The 21,299-nt window shown below is 32.5% G+C and overlaps 1 protein-coding gene across 3 annotated transcripts; it reads right to left on the bottom strand.

Annotated features, from left to right (window-relative positions):
• Positions 1-1,375: 1,375 nt before the first annotated feature.
• LOC124849239 (uncharacterized) lies at positions 1,376-6,465 on the bottom strand. 3 transcript variants are annotated; one of them, XM_088106725.1, is made up of 10 exons: positions 6,338-6,465; positions 5,970-6,172; positions 5,782-5,848; positions 5,259-5,287; positions 4,954-5,162; positions 4,291-4,409; positions 3,917-4,012; positions 3,763-3,838; positions 2,955-3,108; positions 1,376-1,691 (listed from the first exon to the last, which is right to left on the bottom strand). In XM_088106725.1, the coding sequence occupies exons 2-10, from the start codon at positions 6,156-6,158 to the stop codon at positions 1,539-1,541; spliced, it is 1,092 nt and encodes a 363-aa protein (XP_087962851.1). In that variant the 5' UTR covers positions 6,159-6,172; positions 6,338-6,465; the 3' UTR covers positions 1,376-1,538. The 3 variants fall into 3 exon arrangements, with proteins under 3 accessions (XP_087962851.1, XP_087962852.1, XP_087962850.1); XM_088106726.1 differs by having other exon boundaries at positions 5,970-6,038; positions 6,338-6,426; XM_088106724.1 differs by having other exon boundaries at positions 5,970-6,454.
• Positions 6,466-21,299: the final 14,834 nt, after the last annotated feature.

Here is a 21,299-nt window from a genome sequence, read left to right as displayed (position 1 = left end):
ATTTTAAAACAAAACAAAACATGGTTTCAAGAACAACTTAAAATTCAGTGAAACCTTGCCTAAAACGTTAAATATTTCAGTAAAGAAAAGCCAAAAAGGAATTATATATATATATATATATATATATATATATATATATATATATATATATATTAAATAATGGAAATAAAAAATATTCTAACCACAATTTCTTAAAGAAAATTTTATATATACGTAAGGTAAAAAAATGGAAATTATATATAAGCACAATGTCAGACAAAAAAATATGAATAAAATATGTTTTTATACACCGTAGAAAAATTGAATTGATGCTTCAAAGCATTGTAACAAAAAAAAATCGAAACATATTTTCAAACGCCATTTCAGCTTTGAATATTCGCTAGTTTGAAATAAGAATTTTTCAAAACACGATTTACTATTTCTTTTTTTCAGTTTCCCATGTATTATTATCTCAATGAATTTGTATTATTTGGTAAAAAAGAAAAAAAAATAAGGTGGTGTAACCTTGTCTTTGAAAAAGACAAATTTTGAATGTAGCATCAGTGAGAAAGAGAGAGTCTACGCGAAAAAAAAGTTGTAGACTTTTTTGTCATATCTCAACACAAAGTTAATAAGAGACGAAATTGAAACTTATTTAAAAAGTTACACGAAATTGAAACTTATTTAAAAAGTTACACGAAATTTAAACTTATTTAAAAAGTTAGACTAACTTAACAATGTGCAGCAAAACTAGTGAGAAAGAAATCAATTAAACCATTCATATTCTATTCAAACTTCTTTTTTTCTTACTCCACTAATTTACGCCAGGTAGCACTTGGTACAAAGAGTAATTTAACATCCTCTACTCAAAATATAAAGAGATCATAAACCAACACCCATAATAAACTTAAAATAAGGCCCAATTTGCAAACAAACGTTTTCAAACCCTACAACGTTATATAAGATACTTCTAGGACCTGGCAACAAATAAACAACCTGAAAAATCTTCTACAACCAGTCAATCAACAGCTTTCACTAATATATGTGCCATTCATAGATATTTGACGTGAAAGCTGAAGAATACATGCATTCACCAAAGCATATTAACTCACTTATGCATAATTCATGTGCTCACTCTTTTGAATACACCACAGAGAGATACCTCATTGTAAGCCATAACCACAGATTATCCAATATTTCATTTTTGGTAAATTCTACAGAGCAAGGCCATTAAGTTTTTTTTTTCCTAAAAGCATTTTCAATTAAGTTCAAATTCAATCTATTAATTAAAAATTTAACGTTAGCATTACCACGTTGACTTAGCACATGAATCAAGTACAATACCAGAAAATGAAATATGAACAACGCTACAAGCCGACATGTGGATGGTGGCAAATACTAGGCGAAGGTTCATGAATTGTTTATATTGTACTTTTTTAAAACATCTCTTACATTATAAACCTCAGTACAGTGTATGAGGAATGGGTTGTCATTTGTCAATCTACATGGGCAATTGCCACCTATTCACTTTGTTATACGACATGACATACGAACCAATGCTACCAGCTGTTTCCCTCGGCACCAAAAGGGGTCACAGACAGCAGCTTACTTGTACTTTCCCAAAGCTCACGTGCTAATTTGGCGTTATGTGAAAGTGCTGAAGGGTTGATAGTCCTACCTTTGCCCCCAAAGTAATAAGCCCCTGATGTTCCCTGAAAAATGTAAGTCCATTTAGCACCATGAACTCAAAGGCTATTATAACAGAAAATTAGAGCAGGCATGAGAGATCAGCGTAAGCATAAGCGTAAAGTTGCATACAGAGGGTATAGTTGAACTGCAAGGTACAGGTGGATGAAGTAATAGATGTGGAGCTTAAAATTAAGTAAGCTTTCAGGAGATTGGTATAAGCCCTGCTATATTATTTTCTAACTAGTTCATCAAGATAAAATCGAGGAAAAAAATGAATTGGTTAAGTTTGGCCAGACTTTACTTATCACTCAACCAAACTAGATTAATCTGAGGCAAAACCTTGGACACTAATGGATCAGGTTCATGAACAAAAAAGGGTTATCCAGCAATTAGAAGTCAACTGAATAAATGGGGTGGAACAATGATTATAACGGTGATATTTTTTCTCCATTTAATAGAAAACCTAAGATAAGAAGTCAACTTAGAGCACCTCCAGGGTATTAATCAAGGTCTTAACTTTAAGACATGGATCTTGTATAAGACCTTGGATCTTGAGAATAAAAAGATATTTAATTATAATAATTAAATTGATTTTTAAAGATGTAAGAAAATAAAGTAAAAAATACAATAGTTAGTCGTATAAAACCTTACGTTTTGAAAGCAAAACTTGTAAGAAGGTCTTGATAATGATGTGGTATGGTAGGATCCAATAAAAGTAAAATTAGACTTCATGAGAGGGTTAAGACCCTTAAGTTGGAGAAACACTTTAGATGATTAATCATTTAAAATAAAATAAACATCATATATATCTTTGTAAGCATACATCTTAGTTTCCTAATTTCAGAGAAGTTTTATTTCACAAGAGAACTGCAGAGTTACTACAACTGAAAATTGGGAGAACCTAGGTTAAATGAATGTGTTTATTAGTGTGCGTGATGTGTAATTAGATCCTCTAATGTGTGTAAAAACGTTCATTTGTGAGATATAATGGATCGAAACCTATTTTACCTGAAAGCACAGGTTTGTGTATGCGTTTTATAATGTGTATTTGGATACTCTAATGTATGTCAAAGTTTGTTGAAATAATTGACAAAGTATATTGTTTCCTAGCTAGAGTTCAAGATGCCTTTCCATCACAGAAAGGATAAATTAAAGGAATGACATAGAGCAATTGAGAATGGCATTGCGAGGTGATGGAATAGTAATTAAGGGAGTTGGTGCAGTGGTTTATAAATGGCACTTAGTAAAAAATGGTTATCAACAATAAGTACCACTGAAGTTCTTACCGGTGGAGCTAGAGCAGCATCAATAATAGAATCAACCCCAGACTCGGGGAATTGCAACAGCTGCAGAAATTTCAACACACGTAGTGCCAAACTAGATAGGATGGTTGGAACTTCTCGCATGAGGTTTGTCTGCACAACTCCAGGATCCGCAACACTAATGCGCAACAATAAAAAAAATGAAAGCTAAAGGTGAAATAGAATCCATGAAAAACGAGAACAAAGCTTCATACAGAAAGTTTAATACATTTTGCAAATCCTTTTTCATTTTATTTCCGTACCAATTTCTGCTCCTTGTCTTATTTTTTATTTATATTCCTTCTCTTCTACTGGAAGATTGGATTATCTAACCTAGCAACCCAAAATTCACTCCAATAACCCAGTAAATCTCATCCTTTAATTGAAATTTCAAAACCCAAAGAGAATTACATTACAGGTTTGTCAAACATACATGCATGAATTTCATCCATGGCACATGATTGGCAAATAAACAACTGAGTCCTTATGCTTTGGCCAAAAAGAAGAACACATCATGAGCTGTGCAGAAAACATACATAGCAAACCAAGGGCACATTTGGATAATTTCCATAAGCTCAAGTTAGTTTTTTCAAATGTCTCCCTGAAGCTTATAATTTAATTACGTAGACTGGCATGAAATGGAAGTATCGCATGAACACATTCAAACAACAAAATTGACAGTTATACATTGATTAGTAACTGATAACATTAAAAGAAATCAATACTACAAAAGTACACGGCACTTGGAAACAAGACAGAAAAGGAAATAAAAGTTAGATTAGTAATTACATACTTGACAAATATCTGGTGAGATTTTCCCATTAGGCAAAGCTGTCGGTGGAGTTCCTTCGAGAAGAGAATTAGGTATACTTCACCAAAATTAAATGCTTGTTAGGAATAAACACACAAAGTAATCTATATAACTTAATCCAAAGTTTGCAGAATACATTTAGAATACTCATATATTTGTGCATATGGATATTGTATAGATCTCAAAAATCTCTTCCCGGATACAGTTCCCTCATCAACCTGCACATCAGTAACTAGATAAAACAGCTTGATCAGTTTCTATATGAGATGTATTTTTATCATGAGTATTGGTAAGGTACCCTCATGATTCTTTTAGTATTTTTATCATTTTTAATAATAATAATAATAATAATAATAATAATAATAATAATAATAATAATAATAATAAAAGTGTTTCTATACGAGAAGTGCTGATGTAGAGACATTTAATGGAACAAAATCAAACCAAAAGTGTTTGATTACCATACAACAATATTGACCAAAAACTAATGATTATGATGATTTTCCATACCTGCTCGATGTGTAAAGGATGTGACATTCACAATTTTGGAAGATACAGGACTGCTTTCAAGAAGTGGTAGTAGAAGCTTTGTTAAAGCAAATGCACCAATATAATTTGTACCAATCATCCTGGGAATAAACCAGTAAAACATTTATACATTTTAAATGTTAATACTAATTATACAACTAAGGTACCAAACAAACTTGGAGCTGAAAAAGAGGTATAAAAGAAATGGGGTAGCACCACCGTCTAGTACAGTATTGGAAGGATAAATATATGCAGTGTTGCCCCTACAAGCAGAGAGGTGATCTACAAGAATTAAAACCAGGAAACAATCTTATAATTGAACCAAGGTTCACCTTCATAGAGCAAACAGTTCTAACAAAATATTTACATACAACTATAAACATTTCCTTCTTGTGTTTTTGTGTTCCATAAAATCATGTTGATCATGCTAATCAACATTTTCTAAAAAAGTAACAAACACTTATAAACCATTTACCGTAGCTTAAACACATTATCAGCAGTCTAAAAGTAATAATAAAATTTGAAAGCATGTGGCCTTTGCAATGATTTTTGTGTTACAAAGAGCATGCATGCACAGGAGTTATTCAATAACAAAGTGAAACTTCTTCAATACAATCAAAGGAGTTAGATAAAAAGTTGTGTAACTGATCATAGCCCTCAGCTGTGACTCTAGGTGATGTTGCAAGTATTCCAGCATTGTTTATCAGTAGTTGTAGTGAGCAGTGCAAATCAGAATCCAAAAGCCACTGTCGCAAGGACATTTTGAACTTTATGATTGATTCAATTGATGACATGTCCACCTGAAAAGCTTTGAGGTGGGCATCTTCATTGGAATCTTTGATTTTTCTTATGGTCTATCAGACAGAGGGAACCAGGGAACACCGATAAGAGATTTATGAAGTGTGGAGTCATCATCACCGTTACTTTTAAAAAGTGTTGAAGGAAAATACCTCTGACAATTGCTGTTGTGAACGTCCAACTGCATTCACAACTGGAATCTTAAGTATACATCACATAGACCAGAAGAAGAATGCAAAACAACATACTATTTTCAATATTTTTCCTCGTTATAGGAGAAATCTTGTGCAGATTCCACCAAATAACCTGACCCCATTCTTCATTAGTAAAGCCAGCACGAGATTCCAGACAGGATTTTGATTTTCACATACTCGTTTTCACTTATATTCCTATTACAATCATTTTCCATTTTAATTTTCAAAACATTTCTCACTTTCTTTCTCTTCCTTTTTTTTCCAATCAATATCTCTTATTTACACTATTGTCGCATCCACAGAGAGTGTGATACAAACATTACACCTTCACAGATAGTAAAGAAAAAGTTGAAAAAGAGTGTCTTACAAGTCCTTCTTCTTCAACCAGATATTAGAACAATTTGGTTATTCTAGCATGAGTAGCAAAGCAATAAAAAAAACTAGAATCGAGAGTCAAATAAGAATAACAATAAACACTTACCAATGGCAACAACATATCCTTCCTTCGAAAGTTTATAAGCAGCAGCTAATCCCAGGCCAGACGTTGCCTACGCCGACACAAAAACCAAACCCCAGAATCAATTTGAAAAATTCCCAAAATCAAACAGTTTGCTACTAACTAAAACAAAGAAAGAAAAAACGGAACCAATATATAAACGAACGACTTACACCAGTGACAACGCAAACAGGCCTAAAATTACTTGTGAAAGGGGAGCACCTGGGATAGGACACGAGTTTCTGAGAGAAGAAAGGACATTTATCGAGAATTACAGGTTTGAACACTAGCCACTGTGATAGGGAAGCCTTGAACAATCGGTAATAAGAAAAAAGAACAGAGAAAGACCACAACAACGCCATTCTCCAAAATTGCACTGAACACATGAAAAAGAAAGCCATCAAGAGCTCCTTTACCAACGAAATCAATCCCATTTTTGCAATTCGAAGCGGAAAAAAGAAATGATGAAGATTCTAGTTTGCCTTTCTGAAAGAGTGTAACGAGGAGATTAAGAAAGTGATGAAATTGGGCTTTGTTTTACCATCTTAGGCTTTGCGTTATTACGTTGGTGTTCTGCCCTGCTTTCCCGTTCGCCTATGTCGTTCCCAAACTATTGAAAATGTCAACCTTTCATGGACACCCAAATCAACCTTACACACTTGGATTTAGAACTTTCTTTTACTCATCAAATTTCAATATAATATTTCCAAAAAAAAATTAATTTTCTTTCCATGTTTAAAAAAAATCAAAGACAGAAAAAAAGTTGCTGTTTTTACCAAATATTAGTAACAATTGTCTTAAATAACATTCAAGTACGTGTTTATTTATAATATATTAATATTTAATCAAATAAGAAAAATTAACTGATGTTTACGTTAATTAGAAGAAAATTAACATCGTTTAAGTGTATTGATTATAGCATATACTTTTTTTCATGCACACGTTTCCAAAGGGACATTCTTATTGCGTTTCGTTATTGAAGAAAGGGTTTTATTACAAGTTGGGAGAATAAGCCAAAACCTCATGATGGAGATTTTTGATGGATAAATTGAAAGTGAAGGAGGTGAAAATTATGAAAATCCTTAACTTTTTTAAGTATCCACCACACACATTTATAATATATATATATATATATATATATATATATATATATATATATCCTTATATTCCAAATTTATAATTAATATATTTGAAAGTGATTGTATATTTTTTATAATTTAGGGAAAAAAGTATTTCTATATGTTGCTTATATATGTAGGGAGGAGATAATATATAGGAAGATTTAAATATGGAATTGACTAATTTCATTTTATTAAGTGGTAATGAAAAAAGGTTATTGGATTTTAAAAAATTGGAGTTGAATGATTAAACTTCCATAAAATTAAAGAGATAAAGTTTATTAAATTCATCTTTTTATTATAAATTAATTAGATAAATTACTTCAGGATGCACTTAATAAATAAGTTGTTTTATTATTGGTGACTCAGCTGCTATTCCAATTTTGTATCAAAGCATTTTCATGAAGCAGATAATATGGTTTTGTTTCTGACAAAATGATAGACACATATTACAGTAACAAAAACATGATTGTAAAAGAAGAAGAAATAATGATGTTAGGGGAAAACTAATTTGTTTAACTCTTAATAAAAATATTTTTTAAATGTTAATAAAAGTTGTTTCAATTTCAAATCATACATTTTTTTTTCTTAAAGAAGAGGTTTTAGAAGATTAAATAAGAAATATATTATTTTAAACTATACTTAATATCACTTTTTTAAGTTATAAAAGACTTCCATGTTTACCTGAAAAGCACAATAATATTTTCGAAAAGTATTGTATGAAAAATTGAAAAAAAAGCACAATTTCTTTACGTGCACTGCTTCAAGATGACTTATTTTCTTCGTAGCATGAATTGAATATAGGTTGAGCATAAAATCTAGGTCAAACTATTTTTCTTGTATGATCTTCAGGTCTAATAAAACAACAATAAAAAGAATTTTTAATATCTTTAATAGGCAAATAAGAGATACTAGGTTAAATAAAAAATGTTAAATACATAGTAGAGTATATACTTTTTATTTATTATATAAGAGGGACTTTTTTGGGGTATAAAAGGATTTAACTATTTATGATAGCAAATAGGAAAGAAAAGAAAGAACAGGTGTATTTTACATATACGGGAGTGTAAATAGAAAAAAGGGATTGTACATGCTAAAATATATCATTGAGTGTTTCATCTGCACTTCCAAGTGTTTCATCCTACATCTCCAAAATTTTCTAAAATACCTACATTGTCCATAATTAAAAAATGTTTTAATATTTAAAAAAAATTAAAAGTGGTCAAAGATTCTTCCAGTGAGGAGTGAGTATAGTAAGCACGATGAACACATTATTTCCACGCTTATTTTTCTCTCGCATCTCATTTTGGTTCATCGCATCTCATTTCTTCTAGAGACCTACAAACCTTTCCTTCAAAAATCTTTCGAGCAGCACACAATAGTTTCCTCTTCCATTGTCGATTCTCCCACACACAGATTGTCCATTGTTGCTTGCACACAGAGGTGTCCCGTTGCTCGTCCACGCAAAGGTGATGCTTCAAATCTCATTCTGTCTTTAGACGGTGTGGTTTCCCTATTTTTGGTTTCAGAGTTTTCTTTAACGATTGCAGGCACACACACACAAAGAAATCTTCTTCCTATTGAGGTTGGAAGGCCAGAGAGATAGAGCTCCTCCAAGGCCGACAATGCAGACAAATACCCACCACGGTTCCTGTGAGCACCCAACAGAGGTTGGTTTCTTTTATCTTTTTATACATAAGAGAAGTTGTTTAATAGATTTATTGTGCAGATTTCGATGAATCGGGTATGGAAAATCGACAGGAGCTGAATAGGATCTTCATAACTGATTCAGCCTTCATCGGATGTCCATTAACAAAACAACATTAAATGCATTCAATTACTTGATTGCATCAGGATGTGTCCAAAAGAGGTCACTAACAACCTCAGAATCCTCCGCACATCTACTCCAATGTATGTACTTGTCCCGATCCAACATCATCATCAATTGTTGCAGCTCAGTTTTCGCCCCTCTCAATGAGCGTTTATATATATACCTTGCTGTGTAAACTTGTTTTATTGTAGTTACATTATGCTCATTATTTTGTTTTAGAGTCAACAAAATATTTGCCGGTGTTAATTGGGTTTTAGTCATATGAATAAGTATTGCTTGTTCAGTAGGATTTAACCTACCAGCATAAGGATGTCCCACTAAAGTTTTTGCTAAATCGTGGGTTTGGTATCCACATATCACTTGCAATACCCACCCATCACCATTACCAGATGACTTGCTCCTTAACTGGAAAAGACACTCACAATTTCGGGTGCCATATGTATTAGGTTGGTCGAGTTTGTATTTTCTATATTTTTCGCCTCTTTCACATCCTAGCAACACAAATGTCTTCCTCCCAGGTTGATCGGTAGTTTTATCGGATCTTATAGTCACCACAACAAATCCTAGATCATATGCAATCCCTTTTGCCCATTCAATTAAGTTTTCATGAGAGGAAAAAAAATTCATTTGTTATGAAATTATTCGTCAGATCTTCCTCAGCAACCTCATTTATAAATGACAAAAATTCTGATAGCATGCTACAATTTATTTCAAAATCCATCCGATAACGATATTCGTCCATTTAGACTATAATCACCTATAACAAAATAAAAAGGCAATACAATAAATTTAAAATTTATAATTATATTATAAAATCAAAAACTAATACAATAATTATACAATTATAAATTTATTAACAATATAATCTAACTTAAAAAACACCAAGTTAAATAAACTTAAAACTATATAAAAAATTATTAAAAATTTTCATAACAACTTTTATATCAAAAAAATTATAAAAATTAAATATTTAAAATGCATTTTTTATATTAACAAAAATTAATAATTATAAAAATGAAGATAACTAGTTTCATTACATTTTTGTATAACACAAACCTACTTAAATAATATTCATAAAACAACATGCAAAAATATGAAAAATTAGTAAGAATTATTTTTTAACAATTACATATTATCTAATTATATTATAAATTCATAAAAATTATACATAAACTTAAATATAATTATAAAATAATAACTAAAATAACTAAAATTTTATATAAATAAATGAATGGATGTCCATATCTCAGATATGAACATCCAATATATACATGATGCATATATTCTTCCATTTTCAATTTTTTAAATAAATGCTAATCCTTGCTTCTAATAATTCTGTATTCAAATAGGTAACTGAGTTTTTCCCGAGAAAATTGGATGGTGAGCTGAATAACGAAGCACTGTTGGTTGCTAAATGATATAGACACTGCCAGAAAAAAAATTTCGTAGTGGAACAATCTCGGATATGAAAATCCGATATATATATATATATATATATATATATATATATATATATATATATATATAATCGGATTTCCATCTTATAGTAACATATAATTTTTTTTAATCTAAATTATTTTTATTAATTATAATAAATTCATAAAATATAATTATATCAATTAAAAAATATCTAATTTCATTATAGACTAATACAAAATCATACATATTTTAAAATTAATTATAAATTAATAAAATAATTAAAACAAGAATATAATTAAAGTTTTATATAACATGCATGGATATTGATATCTGAATTCTCACCATTGAATCTCTACATTCGATTCTTATGCATTCATTTTAAAATCAGTTTTATTAATTTTAATAAATTCATACAAATTATTTTATATTAAATAGAAATTATGTAATACATTATAAACTCATATGTAAAATAAAAAAAAATAATTTAAACTAATAAAGGAAGTATTAGAAATAAATAAAGTAATATAAGAAGTAAATAAGGTAAACATAGAGAGTATTTAATATTGTTGAATATAGTGAAAATTATATATGGGATTAATCTCTATTGTGTTAAATACACACATAGGGTTCTCTCTTATAATAGAAGAAATATGTTAAATACACACATAGGATTATCTATTATAATAGAAGAAATATGGGCTAAGCCCAAAATACAAATAAGAAATAATAAAAAAACTAACTAAAAGATAAAAGATAAAGATAAAAGATATAATATATCTAACACTCCCCTCTGTGCGTACAAATCGTATGTACAAAAGCTTGTTACTAATATAATCCATAAAAACTTAGTGAAAATATCTACTTTTACACTCGAGTGACACCAAATTGCTAATGTTTGCAAGACAACATAGAAGACGAAATACCAACCCAAAAGGCTTCCCATGAACAACAAATCTGGGATGTTGCTCCATGTAAATCTCTTCTTGCAAATCACCGTTGAAGAATGTCACCAGTGGATAAAGTTGTAATTGTTAAGAGCCACCATGGCTATAAATAAACTAACAAGAACCATATTTTCCATGGGAAAAAAACATATATAGACGGGTCAAACACAATGGTGACAAAAAAATGAGGTCAGAAGAGCCACCAGCGGAAGAAGCCATGGATGAATAAGAGAGAGAAACCATACAAAATCCAAAATTCTCCAATCAAGACACCTGAAAAAGGAAAAAGAGCAACCTCGATGCTCTAAACAACTACCAAACATGCCACAATGCACAACGAAAAAGGGAGCAAATCCATAACTTTAAAAGGAACTTCGATGAAGGCGTCGTTAAAGGCATGGTAGTCGCCTGGCCGAGACGATGAAAACAATGTGATCATTAGTCGAAACTAGAACTCCGGTAGTGACAGCGGTAGACGATGGCACCGCCGGCGGTAGTAGATGGCATCGCCACCGACAGCGGCAGATGTAGTGGCAGAGGCACCAGAAACTTTTTCTTCAAAAAAGAACCTTAAGCTCTAGATACCATGTTGAATATAGTGAAAAACTATATATGGGATTAATCTCTCTTGTGTTAAATACACACATAGGGTTCTTTATTATAATAGAAGAAATATGGGCTAAGCCCAAAATACAAATAAGAAATAATAACAAACTAACTAAAAGATATAAGATAAAGATAAAAGATATAATATATCTAACAAATATAATGTAAGTTGAGCATCGGATATCTAAATCTGAATTTTCATAAATCGGATCTCCACATCCGATTCGCATGCATTGGATCTCCACATTCGATCCGCATGCATCGACTCTCCGTAGTTGATAAGTTCATTTCGTTTTTTCATTTTTCCACATTCAATAACTTCAGTTTCAGTCTCATGCAAACATATTAACAAAAATAAAATATCTCTCCTTCAATAACAATGCAACCATGAAGTCTATCTATGCACACATATTAAAAACAAATATTAACCTCTCTCTCTTCAGCAAAAACACAGAAGAATGAGCTAACAACAAAGCATCTGAAATTGCACCAACACAAAGAGTCAAGCTGTGGATGCACCACTCCAAACTGCACTCGAACAATCCTTCTCAAATATCTTTAGACAATACTCACTCACAAATATAACAATTGATATCGGCTGCAAAGTAAAAAGCTCAAGAGAAAAAATATTATCAAAAGAGTTGTAATTCAAAGGTGCAGCGGCATAGGGTTTCTTTATAAAAATAAATGGGATGAAGGAGGTGTAGGGGTGCAAGGGTGCAGGAGTGGAGGGGTGTAGGGGTGAAAGGGTACATAGGGCAGGAGTGCATGTTTCGTAATTGGTGGAAAATGGAGGTGGAGTCAATGGTGGCACAGAAATTTTCAATAATTAAAAAATTAAACTTTTAAACTACTTATTAGTTAAGGGCATTTTAGAAAATTAGAGGTGCATGATGAAATGCTTGGAGGTGTAGGATGAAATGCTTTGAGGTGCAGGATGAAACACTCTATATTATTTAATCATGGGTGCTTCTCCATGCACCTCCTAGTCTTCTCCCTACATCTTCAAGAAGATGTCTTTGCCCTTTTCATTTCATGAAAAAAAAAAAAGATAAGTAAAGATAATTAATTGTTACCTAATCCGATTTATTTGTTATTCAGCATGCATATATTTACCTACACTCTTTTTCATTTCTTCAATCCTTTCGTTCTTCTTCGTTTATGTTCTTTGTAGTTCTTTTATGTCGTGATTTTAGTTTTGTGATTCTTGGTGTTCATGTTGATGGTTTGCTATTGATCATTGGTGTTTCTAGTGGTGATCTGATCAAGTTTTGTTTATGGTACATGGTGTAAGGAGTCCTCTTTACATAAGCTTCTCCACTGAAAATCCCAAATTTTCTTTAATCAATGAAGTGGTTTTTCTTCCTTTCCACTCGAGGGATTCTCTCCTTCACTTTTAAATAGCAAAAATCTTTCACGCACCACTATCATCGAGGATGAGGAAGAAAGTGTTTCTTGAATGCCATTTATTTGTTCATTTTTTGTATTATTTGATGTTTCGTCCATTGGGATTGAAAATTATGAGTGTACCATAGGCGTGGGTGAGGATGATTGTGGCGAGGATGTTGATTGGGAAACGAAGGCAAAGATGAATGGGGCGAGCTATTATAGAGAAACAGTCTTGAATAAACTGGCACTTGATTTATGATTTGGTCCGTTTGTTCTTTTTTTTTATGCAGGGGGACTATGAGCAGGGGGACTATGAGCAGGGTGTAACAAGCAGAGCAACAACAAGCATAAAGTGGAGTACACATTGCAGCAAGCTTACTCAATTATACATGATGACACAAGTGCAGGGTGTGGTTACCTCTTGGAGCTCCATTTGCTATTGTCAGCTCTGTGTATCTGATGTCTTCTTCCCCTCTTTTGGTTGGCTTTCCTTTGTTCTTTACAGGTGAATAATGGATGTTGTAGCAAGGGATCGTCCCGATTGGGTGAGGAGCCTCTCCACTTTTCTTAGGTCGTAGTAGTCTCTAAAAATGATCCTCTCCCCTAATGCTTTCTCCTGTGTGTTCTTTTTTTTTCTTTAGTGATGTGTGAATAATGCCTTTTTCAAACAAATTCGTATTTTCTTCGTCCAACCCCATCCCCCTAATCCAAAACCTCCTTGCCTCTGTCATGTTTTTGCTCCCTCTCTCCCAACCAAAAAAAAAAACATCCTTCCTTTTTTGCACACACATCCCCTTTCTTTCAACCAACCTCCTCTTTTTTCCACGTTTCGTCCTTTTTTCTTTTCTTCTTTTTTTTTTGTTTTCTCTTTTTCTTAACTATATCAATTATATTAAAACAAAAGTATCAATAAAATAAAAAGTAAAAATAAAAATAAAAATAAAAATAATCAAAAATAAAATAAAAATACAATAAAAATAAAAAATAAAAATAAAAATGAAAATAGGTAAATTAAAAAACATAGAACATAATACAATAAAACCAAAAACCAATCCAGACGAAATTTGGTATCGACAACTATTAATATTATTATTTGTATTAAGTGAGGCATTGAGTATAAACATGTTTGTTAGAGGTGTTTAATATTTTAATATGGACTAATATTCATTTGAGTTTATGGATTTACAATTAAATTTGAGTTTGTGTTCAGTTTTTCTTCTTTAATCAATGAAGTGGCAGATGGAGATTACACAAACAAGTTTACTAATAAAATATTTTCGTCACATGATGAGTTAATTCACTAGGCCCCAAATGACCGTGTCATACGTCAGTCCATCCAAATATGGCATGACCTCAAGTAGGATACAAACTTGTCTCTCTATCACCCAGTGTGTTGCACAAGGACTGTTTTCATCTTAAGTGGGTAGCACATGTCTCATTCTCATCTCAGGGAAGTGATCATAAATCTAAATCTACAAAACATTACTTAAATCTTAGTATATATTGCAAAAATAAATGAAATCAAAATGCAAGATATATTTAGACCAGTAAAAGAGTATAATATCCAACCATTTGTTTGGTTTCAGCAAAGCTAGCATCCTCAAGTTGCTCGTATATGTGGACTAGTGTACCAACGTCCTACGTAGGGATGACAAAAATAATTGTGCCCGCAAATATCCACGGATAAAATCTGAGACAAATAGTTAATACCTACAAATATTTATTATTCGCGGGTAACAAGTATTTTAACACCCGCTTATCAACGGGTCGAGTGCAAGTATCATACTACTCGTACCCACGAATATCCATTACTCGCAAAAAATTAAAATAAAAAATTAATTTATATTTTTATTAAATTAAATTTAATTAAAATTAATATATATTTTAATACGTTAAATTTAATTAAAATTAAATTTTAATTTATATTATATTTTATATTTTTCAATTTGTAATTTTATTTAAATTTTAGGCTTAATAGCCTCTTTTGTCCCTAGTTGTGCTCGGTTGTGTCAATTTGGTCCTTAGTTTTAAAAAAGTGTCTACTTGGTTCTGACTTAGTAAAATTTGTGTCAACATTATCCCTTCCGTTAAAAAAAACAAACGTTGTTAATAATTTGATGATATGGCAGTTTCTTTTCAATTTTTTTAATCTTTGGGCCACCAATTCCCTCCTGCCACGTCACGTCAGCTTTGCCTTCCCAAACAGTAGAAACCCTAATTCCTCCACCGTCAGTAAAACCCTAATTCCTCCACCGTCAGTAAAACCCTATTCGCCACCACCACCTTGTCGCGCCGCAACAGTAAAGTCCAAACCCTATCCAATTGTGCCGCCACCACCCACACTGTCAATGCAGCAAAGAACCTGCAACCACCACATCGTCTTTCACCAACATCGTCTTTCACCATCAATGCCACAACTAGGTTCAAACCTACCATCCATCATCAATCTTGCGCAACCCAAATCACCAACAACAACATCATCTTCTTCCTCACGATTAAGACCCAGAAAAACCCAGAAAAATTCCAAAATTTCAAACTCCCAATTCGTGCAAAACAGAAATGAAGGCTTACCATGTGGCAGCCCTTCCCCACCCAAAAATTAGGGTTTCAGATTGGGGAAGAGTGCTTCTGCGCCGTTAACTCGCGAGAATTGGGTTTCGGCCTTCCCATCTGCGGTGGCTATTGGTAACGTGATGGTGTTTGGCGAATTGGAGGTCTTTTCCTTTTTGCAGGTGGTGAATTCAAGTGGATGGAGGTGCGAAGATGCGAACTCAGATCTCGTAGGATGAGGCTTTTTTTCTGATTTTGTGGTTTGCAGCTTTGGACTTGGAGAAGGTGATGGAGGTGTGGTGGTTGCAGGTTCTCGCGATCCTGTAGGGAGAGGTTTGCTCTGCGGCAGCGGCGGCATGGCGATTTAGGATTTTGCTTGGTGTGGTGATTTCTGGTATGCAGGTTTGATGATCATGAAAATGGTGGTCGCAGCAGCTTGCGTGAGCTCGTGATGGATGGTACCTTGCGGCGGCTTTGTAGCGCGGGTGGTGGTCTAATGAACATGTTTCATGGTGGCGGCAGCAGCACATGATGTTAGCAACGTCGTAACTGTTGACGACGACGATTGTGGATGGTTCGGCAGCTAAGGATGGTTCGACAACTAAGGTTTGGTGCTTGATGGAAGTTAGGATTTATGAAGATGGTGATGACGTGGCAGCCAAGTTTATACTGTAAAATCCAATCTGTAAAATCCACCTCATCTCTCATTAACACGTTACCAATTTATACTACCATATCATCAATTCATTAACACCGTTAGTGTTTTTTAACGGAAGGGACAAAGCAGACACAAAATTTCCCAAGTCAGGACCAAGTAGACACTGTTTTAAAACCAAGAACCAAATTGACAAAACCGAGCACAACTGGGGACAAAAGAGGCTATTAAGCCTAAATTTTATTTTAAAAATTTATAAAATATTTTTTTTAATATTTATAAGTATCCCCAGGTACTTGCGGGTTTTAAAATACTTGTAAGTATTTTTTGAACGAGTATTCGGCGGGTAGGAGGATGGGTAACAAGTGATTTGTTTTGTTGCGAGTCAGGTTGCAAAAAGACATTCTTCATGTCCGACTCGTTGTCATCCCTAGCCCCATACATACCCATCACATGCGTGTAAGTATGAACAACATCAAGTACGATATAGTATCAGAGTGATACTCTTATATGTGAAATTAATGCATCTAACTATATGTAAGAAGTATGCTCATGCGGTGCACTCCCACTATTGTTGCTCACAACACTTATTATAAATATCTTTAAACCAGCTCAGCCTAACTTTGGAACCATTTTCCTCTATTATCTCATCTCCAACCCTATCGCGGTCCACGTCCAAAAGCTCGACAATAACAAACCGAGCTTCTTTAACTTCCAACCTCAATTTCAAAAAATTGCTCCACTATATCTAGGTGAAGCAGCGACAACACGTCATTTAGTGTAGCTATCATCTTACCCATCGAGAGTTGTAAAGTGTTTGTCCCAAAATCTCATATCTCAACAAACGTCAATATCAACTAGGGGCATTAACTTAGAATTCAAAATAGAATGTTCAATTGCCTTATGTCCAAATTTATTTATTTTTTCCCATCGAATATCAACTTCATCTCTTCTCGATCATACAGAAAAACAAATAATATAAAATTAATTAAAACTACTCATTACTAATTAAAATTCAAGTATTGTACTAACCTGATCCTACCACAAGACATATGCAACGTGTTCGATATAGTGAGTCAAGAGTGATGTGTTGTGTGGACTTCCTGAAAATCCACCTACTTTCTCTTGTTGTTGAGCAACATTATCCTACTCAAAAACATACTCTTGATGTTTAATAACATCATGCTCATCGTGAACATAAATATCACACTAGTGCAACGAAAGGCTATTGTCTCGGTTGTTTTGGGTTTATGACAGCGATTACAAAACCGAGGTATATTCAAGCGAGGTACAAAGTCTGTACTTTTGACCTCGGTTCAAAAAATAAAGTAAAAAACTTATGATTATTGCATCGGTTCTAGTTTGAATCGAGGCCGTAAACCCTTAAAAATAATTAATTTAAGGGTCTATGACCTCGGTTGGGGTCTAGAACCACTATCTAAAGTATGTTTTTTTTATAAAAAAAATTATTCATTTTTGCAAACATTCCATACCATATATATAAGAACACAAACCTAGAAACAAACTTGTAATCTGAACTTTAAAAAATATTTGCATTGCAAATCTTAAAAAGACTCTAACTTTCACTCTCGTTAATCGTTTTCTATTTTTACAAAAAAATGTTTTTTTTTCAAACTTTGCAAAACGAAAACGTCAAAAACTTAAAATGAAACTAACCTTGAAGGTTGAAGGTGGCTTTTGTGCTGAAACAAAACGAAATAAACATCTAAAGAGCACATGTGCACAAAATTAATCAGTAAAAATGAAAGACAATGATAGAGAAACAATTAATCAAGGAAAAACGAAAGAAAAAATGAAAGAAATTGAAGATGATGGTCTGGAAGGCGTGGAGAGAGCAGCAACGGCGCAAAGGAGTTTACAAATGTTTCAAATGTGCAAGAGACTCGTTTGCAAAATTTAACCCAAAAAACATGTTATTACCTCGGTTATTTTTTTAACCGAGGCAATAAGGGTCTATGGCTTTGGTTCTATAAAGAACCGTTGCCTAAACCCTCCAAAAAAAATTCACTTATTTTATGCCTCAGTTCTCTAAATAACCGAGGCATATACCTTTGCGCGATAATTACAAAAATTTCACCGCCCAGTTTTAGGTATCGATTCTTCTTGAACCGAGGCATATACCTTTGCGAGATAATTACAAAAATGTCACCGCGCCAATTTTAGGCATCGATTCTTTTTGAACCAAGGCATATACGTTTGCAATAATTACAAAAAAGCCACCGCACCATTTTTTGTTTCGGTTACAACTAAATCGATGTCCAATGCGCGAGTTAAAATCCTTATTTTTTACTAGTGTTAGTTTCTTCAATCTGTCCTCTACAAGTTGATGCGGTAGGTCTCCTTTTCCATTCACCTTATGCTAAACTTTCACCACGATAAATAGATGTACCTCGTGTTATTTCCATATGTAACATCCCATAATCTCACACTTGATAATTCATAATTGATATATTGTAGCATTACATTTAAGGTAACATCCCATAATCTCACACTTGATAATTCATGGTTGATATATTGTAGCATTACATTTAAGGTAACATCCCATAATCTCACACTTGATAATTCATGGTTGATATATATATATATATATATATATATATATATATATATATATATATATATGTTTTAAACTCAGATTTCAACTACAAATTCATAAATATAACTCGAATTCTTCTACTTTATTCTTCTATCTCTCTCTTCATTAGCACTGAGTCGACGACATTCCTTCATCTGCTCCCATATAACGAATTATACGATCATCGCACATACACAAACACAAACAAGTAGGGTGAGCTAACATGCAACAAATCATTTATAAAACATGCATAATTACTTTGATACACTTAACAAACATCATATACTAATTATGTCAGACACCCTCATACCATTATACAACAATTGCACCATAGATACTCATCCCATCATAACACAATTCCTAATAGATACTCATCCCACAATACCCCATAAACAATCATCCCACAATACTCAATAAACATTCATTCCACAATACCCAATAGACACTCATTCGGTTGATACGTTGATGAGCGGTCACGGGAGGTTATGCACTTGTGATGACTTCTACTTCTTCTTACACTTCCAAAATACTCCATACCATCCACAAGGTTAGTCCTCAACACCATGTCCAAAACTGGCACATAGACCAGGACCTCCTGCCCCTCTCCCTACATAATTCATCCTTCTCTACTTGAGACTGGATGATTATTAGAGTATCAGGATAACCTCCAACAGCAGGATCCTCAACATCAACATATACACAAATATCATATCATTACAGGATCTCTCCACGAGACTCATACCATGCTCATATTCCTCAACTCATATTATACCATTACAAAATCTCCCCATAATAATAGTATCATGTTCTGATGCATAAATTCAAATCCAATATAATAAAATACAATCATCACTAAAATCAATACAAAATGAATATATCACAAAATAAATTAACAATACTAAAATATCACCATAAATGGTCACCAGAGAAGAATAAAATGTTTGACGAATCAAACTCACCATAAACGCCAGTACATATGACTAGTCACAACTTACTGGATTTGACCAAGACTGCTCTATGATCAAGGATGTACCAACTCCGGTTTTTAAGATTCCTCTATCCTACCATCACAATTATAATTCATAATTCAATATCTACCACAATAACATGAATTCATCAAAAATTTTCATTCCAACAAGATATATTACACAATAATTTAACAGTACAAAATCTGTTCAACAAGATTTAAGTTAAAAACTTGTCGAGTAGACTTCCAGGAAAGAGAGGTGCGTCACAATGGACAACTTAAGTACCAAGTCATTCCTTAGCCAAAGTGTCCCTTAACTAGTTTTAACAAATTTCTTATTTACAGATTCAAAACAACAGCATATAATATTAACACAGAAATTCAATATAGATAGATGTACAGTAAGCACATATGTTTTTCATTAACAGTATTCATACAGAATTTCAAGACATGAATAGTAATAAAATAATACTATATCATAATATAAAAGCTTAGAAAGGTTAGCTCTCATACCTCTATTCCAGACTTAATCTCTTGCTCAGAATTTGTTTTCCCGAAAACCCTCCAGAACCTCTACTCTTCTTGCAACTAAAAATTTCTTCCTAACTCTTTCTTCTCTATTTCTCAAGCTCTCACTTGATTCTTTCTCTCTTTGTGCAGAATAACCTCCCCTCTCATGGCTATTTATGGTCCAAAAATTTTACTATTTAACAATTTTTTTAATATTATTTATTATTTTAATATTATCTTATTATATTAATATTTTAATCACCACTTGGCATATTTGATCTCTCAATAATGCCTTCAAACGTGGAGTGCTCATCCACTATAAGTTTTTTTTAAACAAAAAGGTAGAAAAGAGCTTGAACCCATGTTCTTGAAATCACCACAATTTTTTACCATTTAAGCTACCAAAATTTCTATATTTAACTTATTAATTATATTTTCCATTAACAAAGAAATTTATTACTACCAATAATAAAATTGTTACAGTTAAGGTAAATATTTTTCATGGGTCTTACACCATATCTATGACAAACAAAATGATAAAATGTTAAAACACTAAACCAAAAAAAAAAATCCAAACAACAAAATATAATAGTAAAATTAAAAAAAACATTTTTTTTGAAAAATAATATAATAAAAAATAAAAAAAACCATGAAAAAAAACATATTATCAAGCTGTAAAAGTTTAAACAGATTTTGAAATCCAATATAGGCTTAACCGACTTTCGAAATTCATTTATGCTTTTACCAAATTTTGAAATCTAGTTAAAATTTTGTCAGATTTCAAAATCTGATGATGACATAAACAAATTTTGAAATTCAACGAAAGTTTTACCAAATTTCGGTAGCTTGTTAAGCTTGGATAGGATTTTGAAATTTGGTTAAGACTTTGACGACTTTATAAATTTGGTGCAGGTTTAA

This window comes from Vigna umbellata, chromosome 2 (genome assembly GCF_029865625.1).
Source record: "Vigna umbellata cultivar VRB3 chromosome 2, Vumbellata_1.0, whole genome shotgun sequence".
Classification (NCBI taxonomy): Eukaryota; Viridiplantae; Streptophyta; class Magnoliopsida; order Fabales; family Fabaceae; genus Vigna; species Vigna umbellata.
The sequence above is the reverse complement of the archived record's forward strand: the minus strand, read 5'-3'. Positions and strand labels throughout refer to the sequence as shown.

Excerpts from the sequence above, each read along its gene's own strand:
- LOC124849239 (XM_088106724.1), bottom strand. The coding sequence starts at position 6,230 with ATGGGATTGATTTCGTTGGTAAAGGAGCTCTTGATGGCTTTCTTTTTC. Across the intron at positions 5,849-5,969 it reads CTGTTTGCGTTGTCACTGGT|GCAACGTCTGGCCTGGGATT; the intron begins GTAAGTCGTTCG and ends GTGTCGGCGTAG. Across the intron at positions 5,163-5,258 it reads CACAACAGCAATTGTCAGAG|ACCATAAGAAAAATCAAAGA; the intron begins GTATTTTCCTTC and ends TCTGTCTGATAG.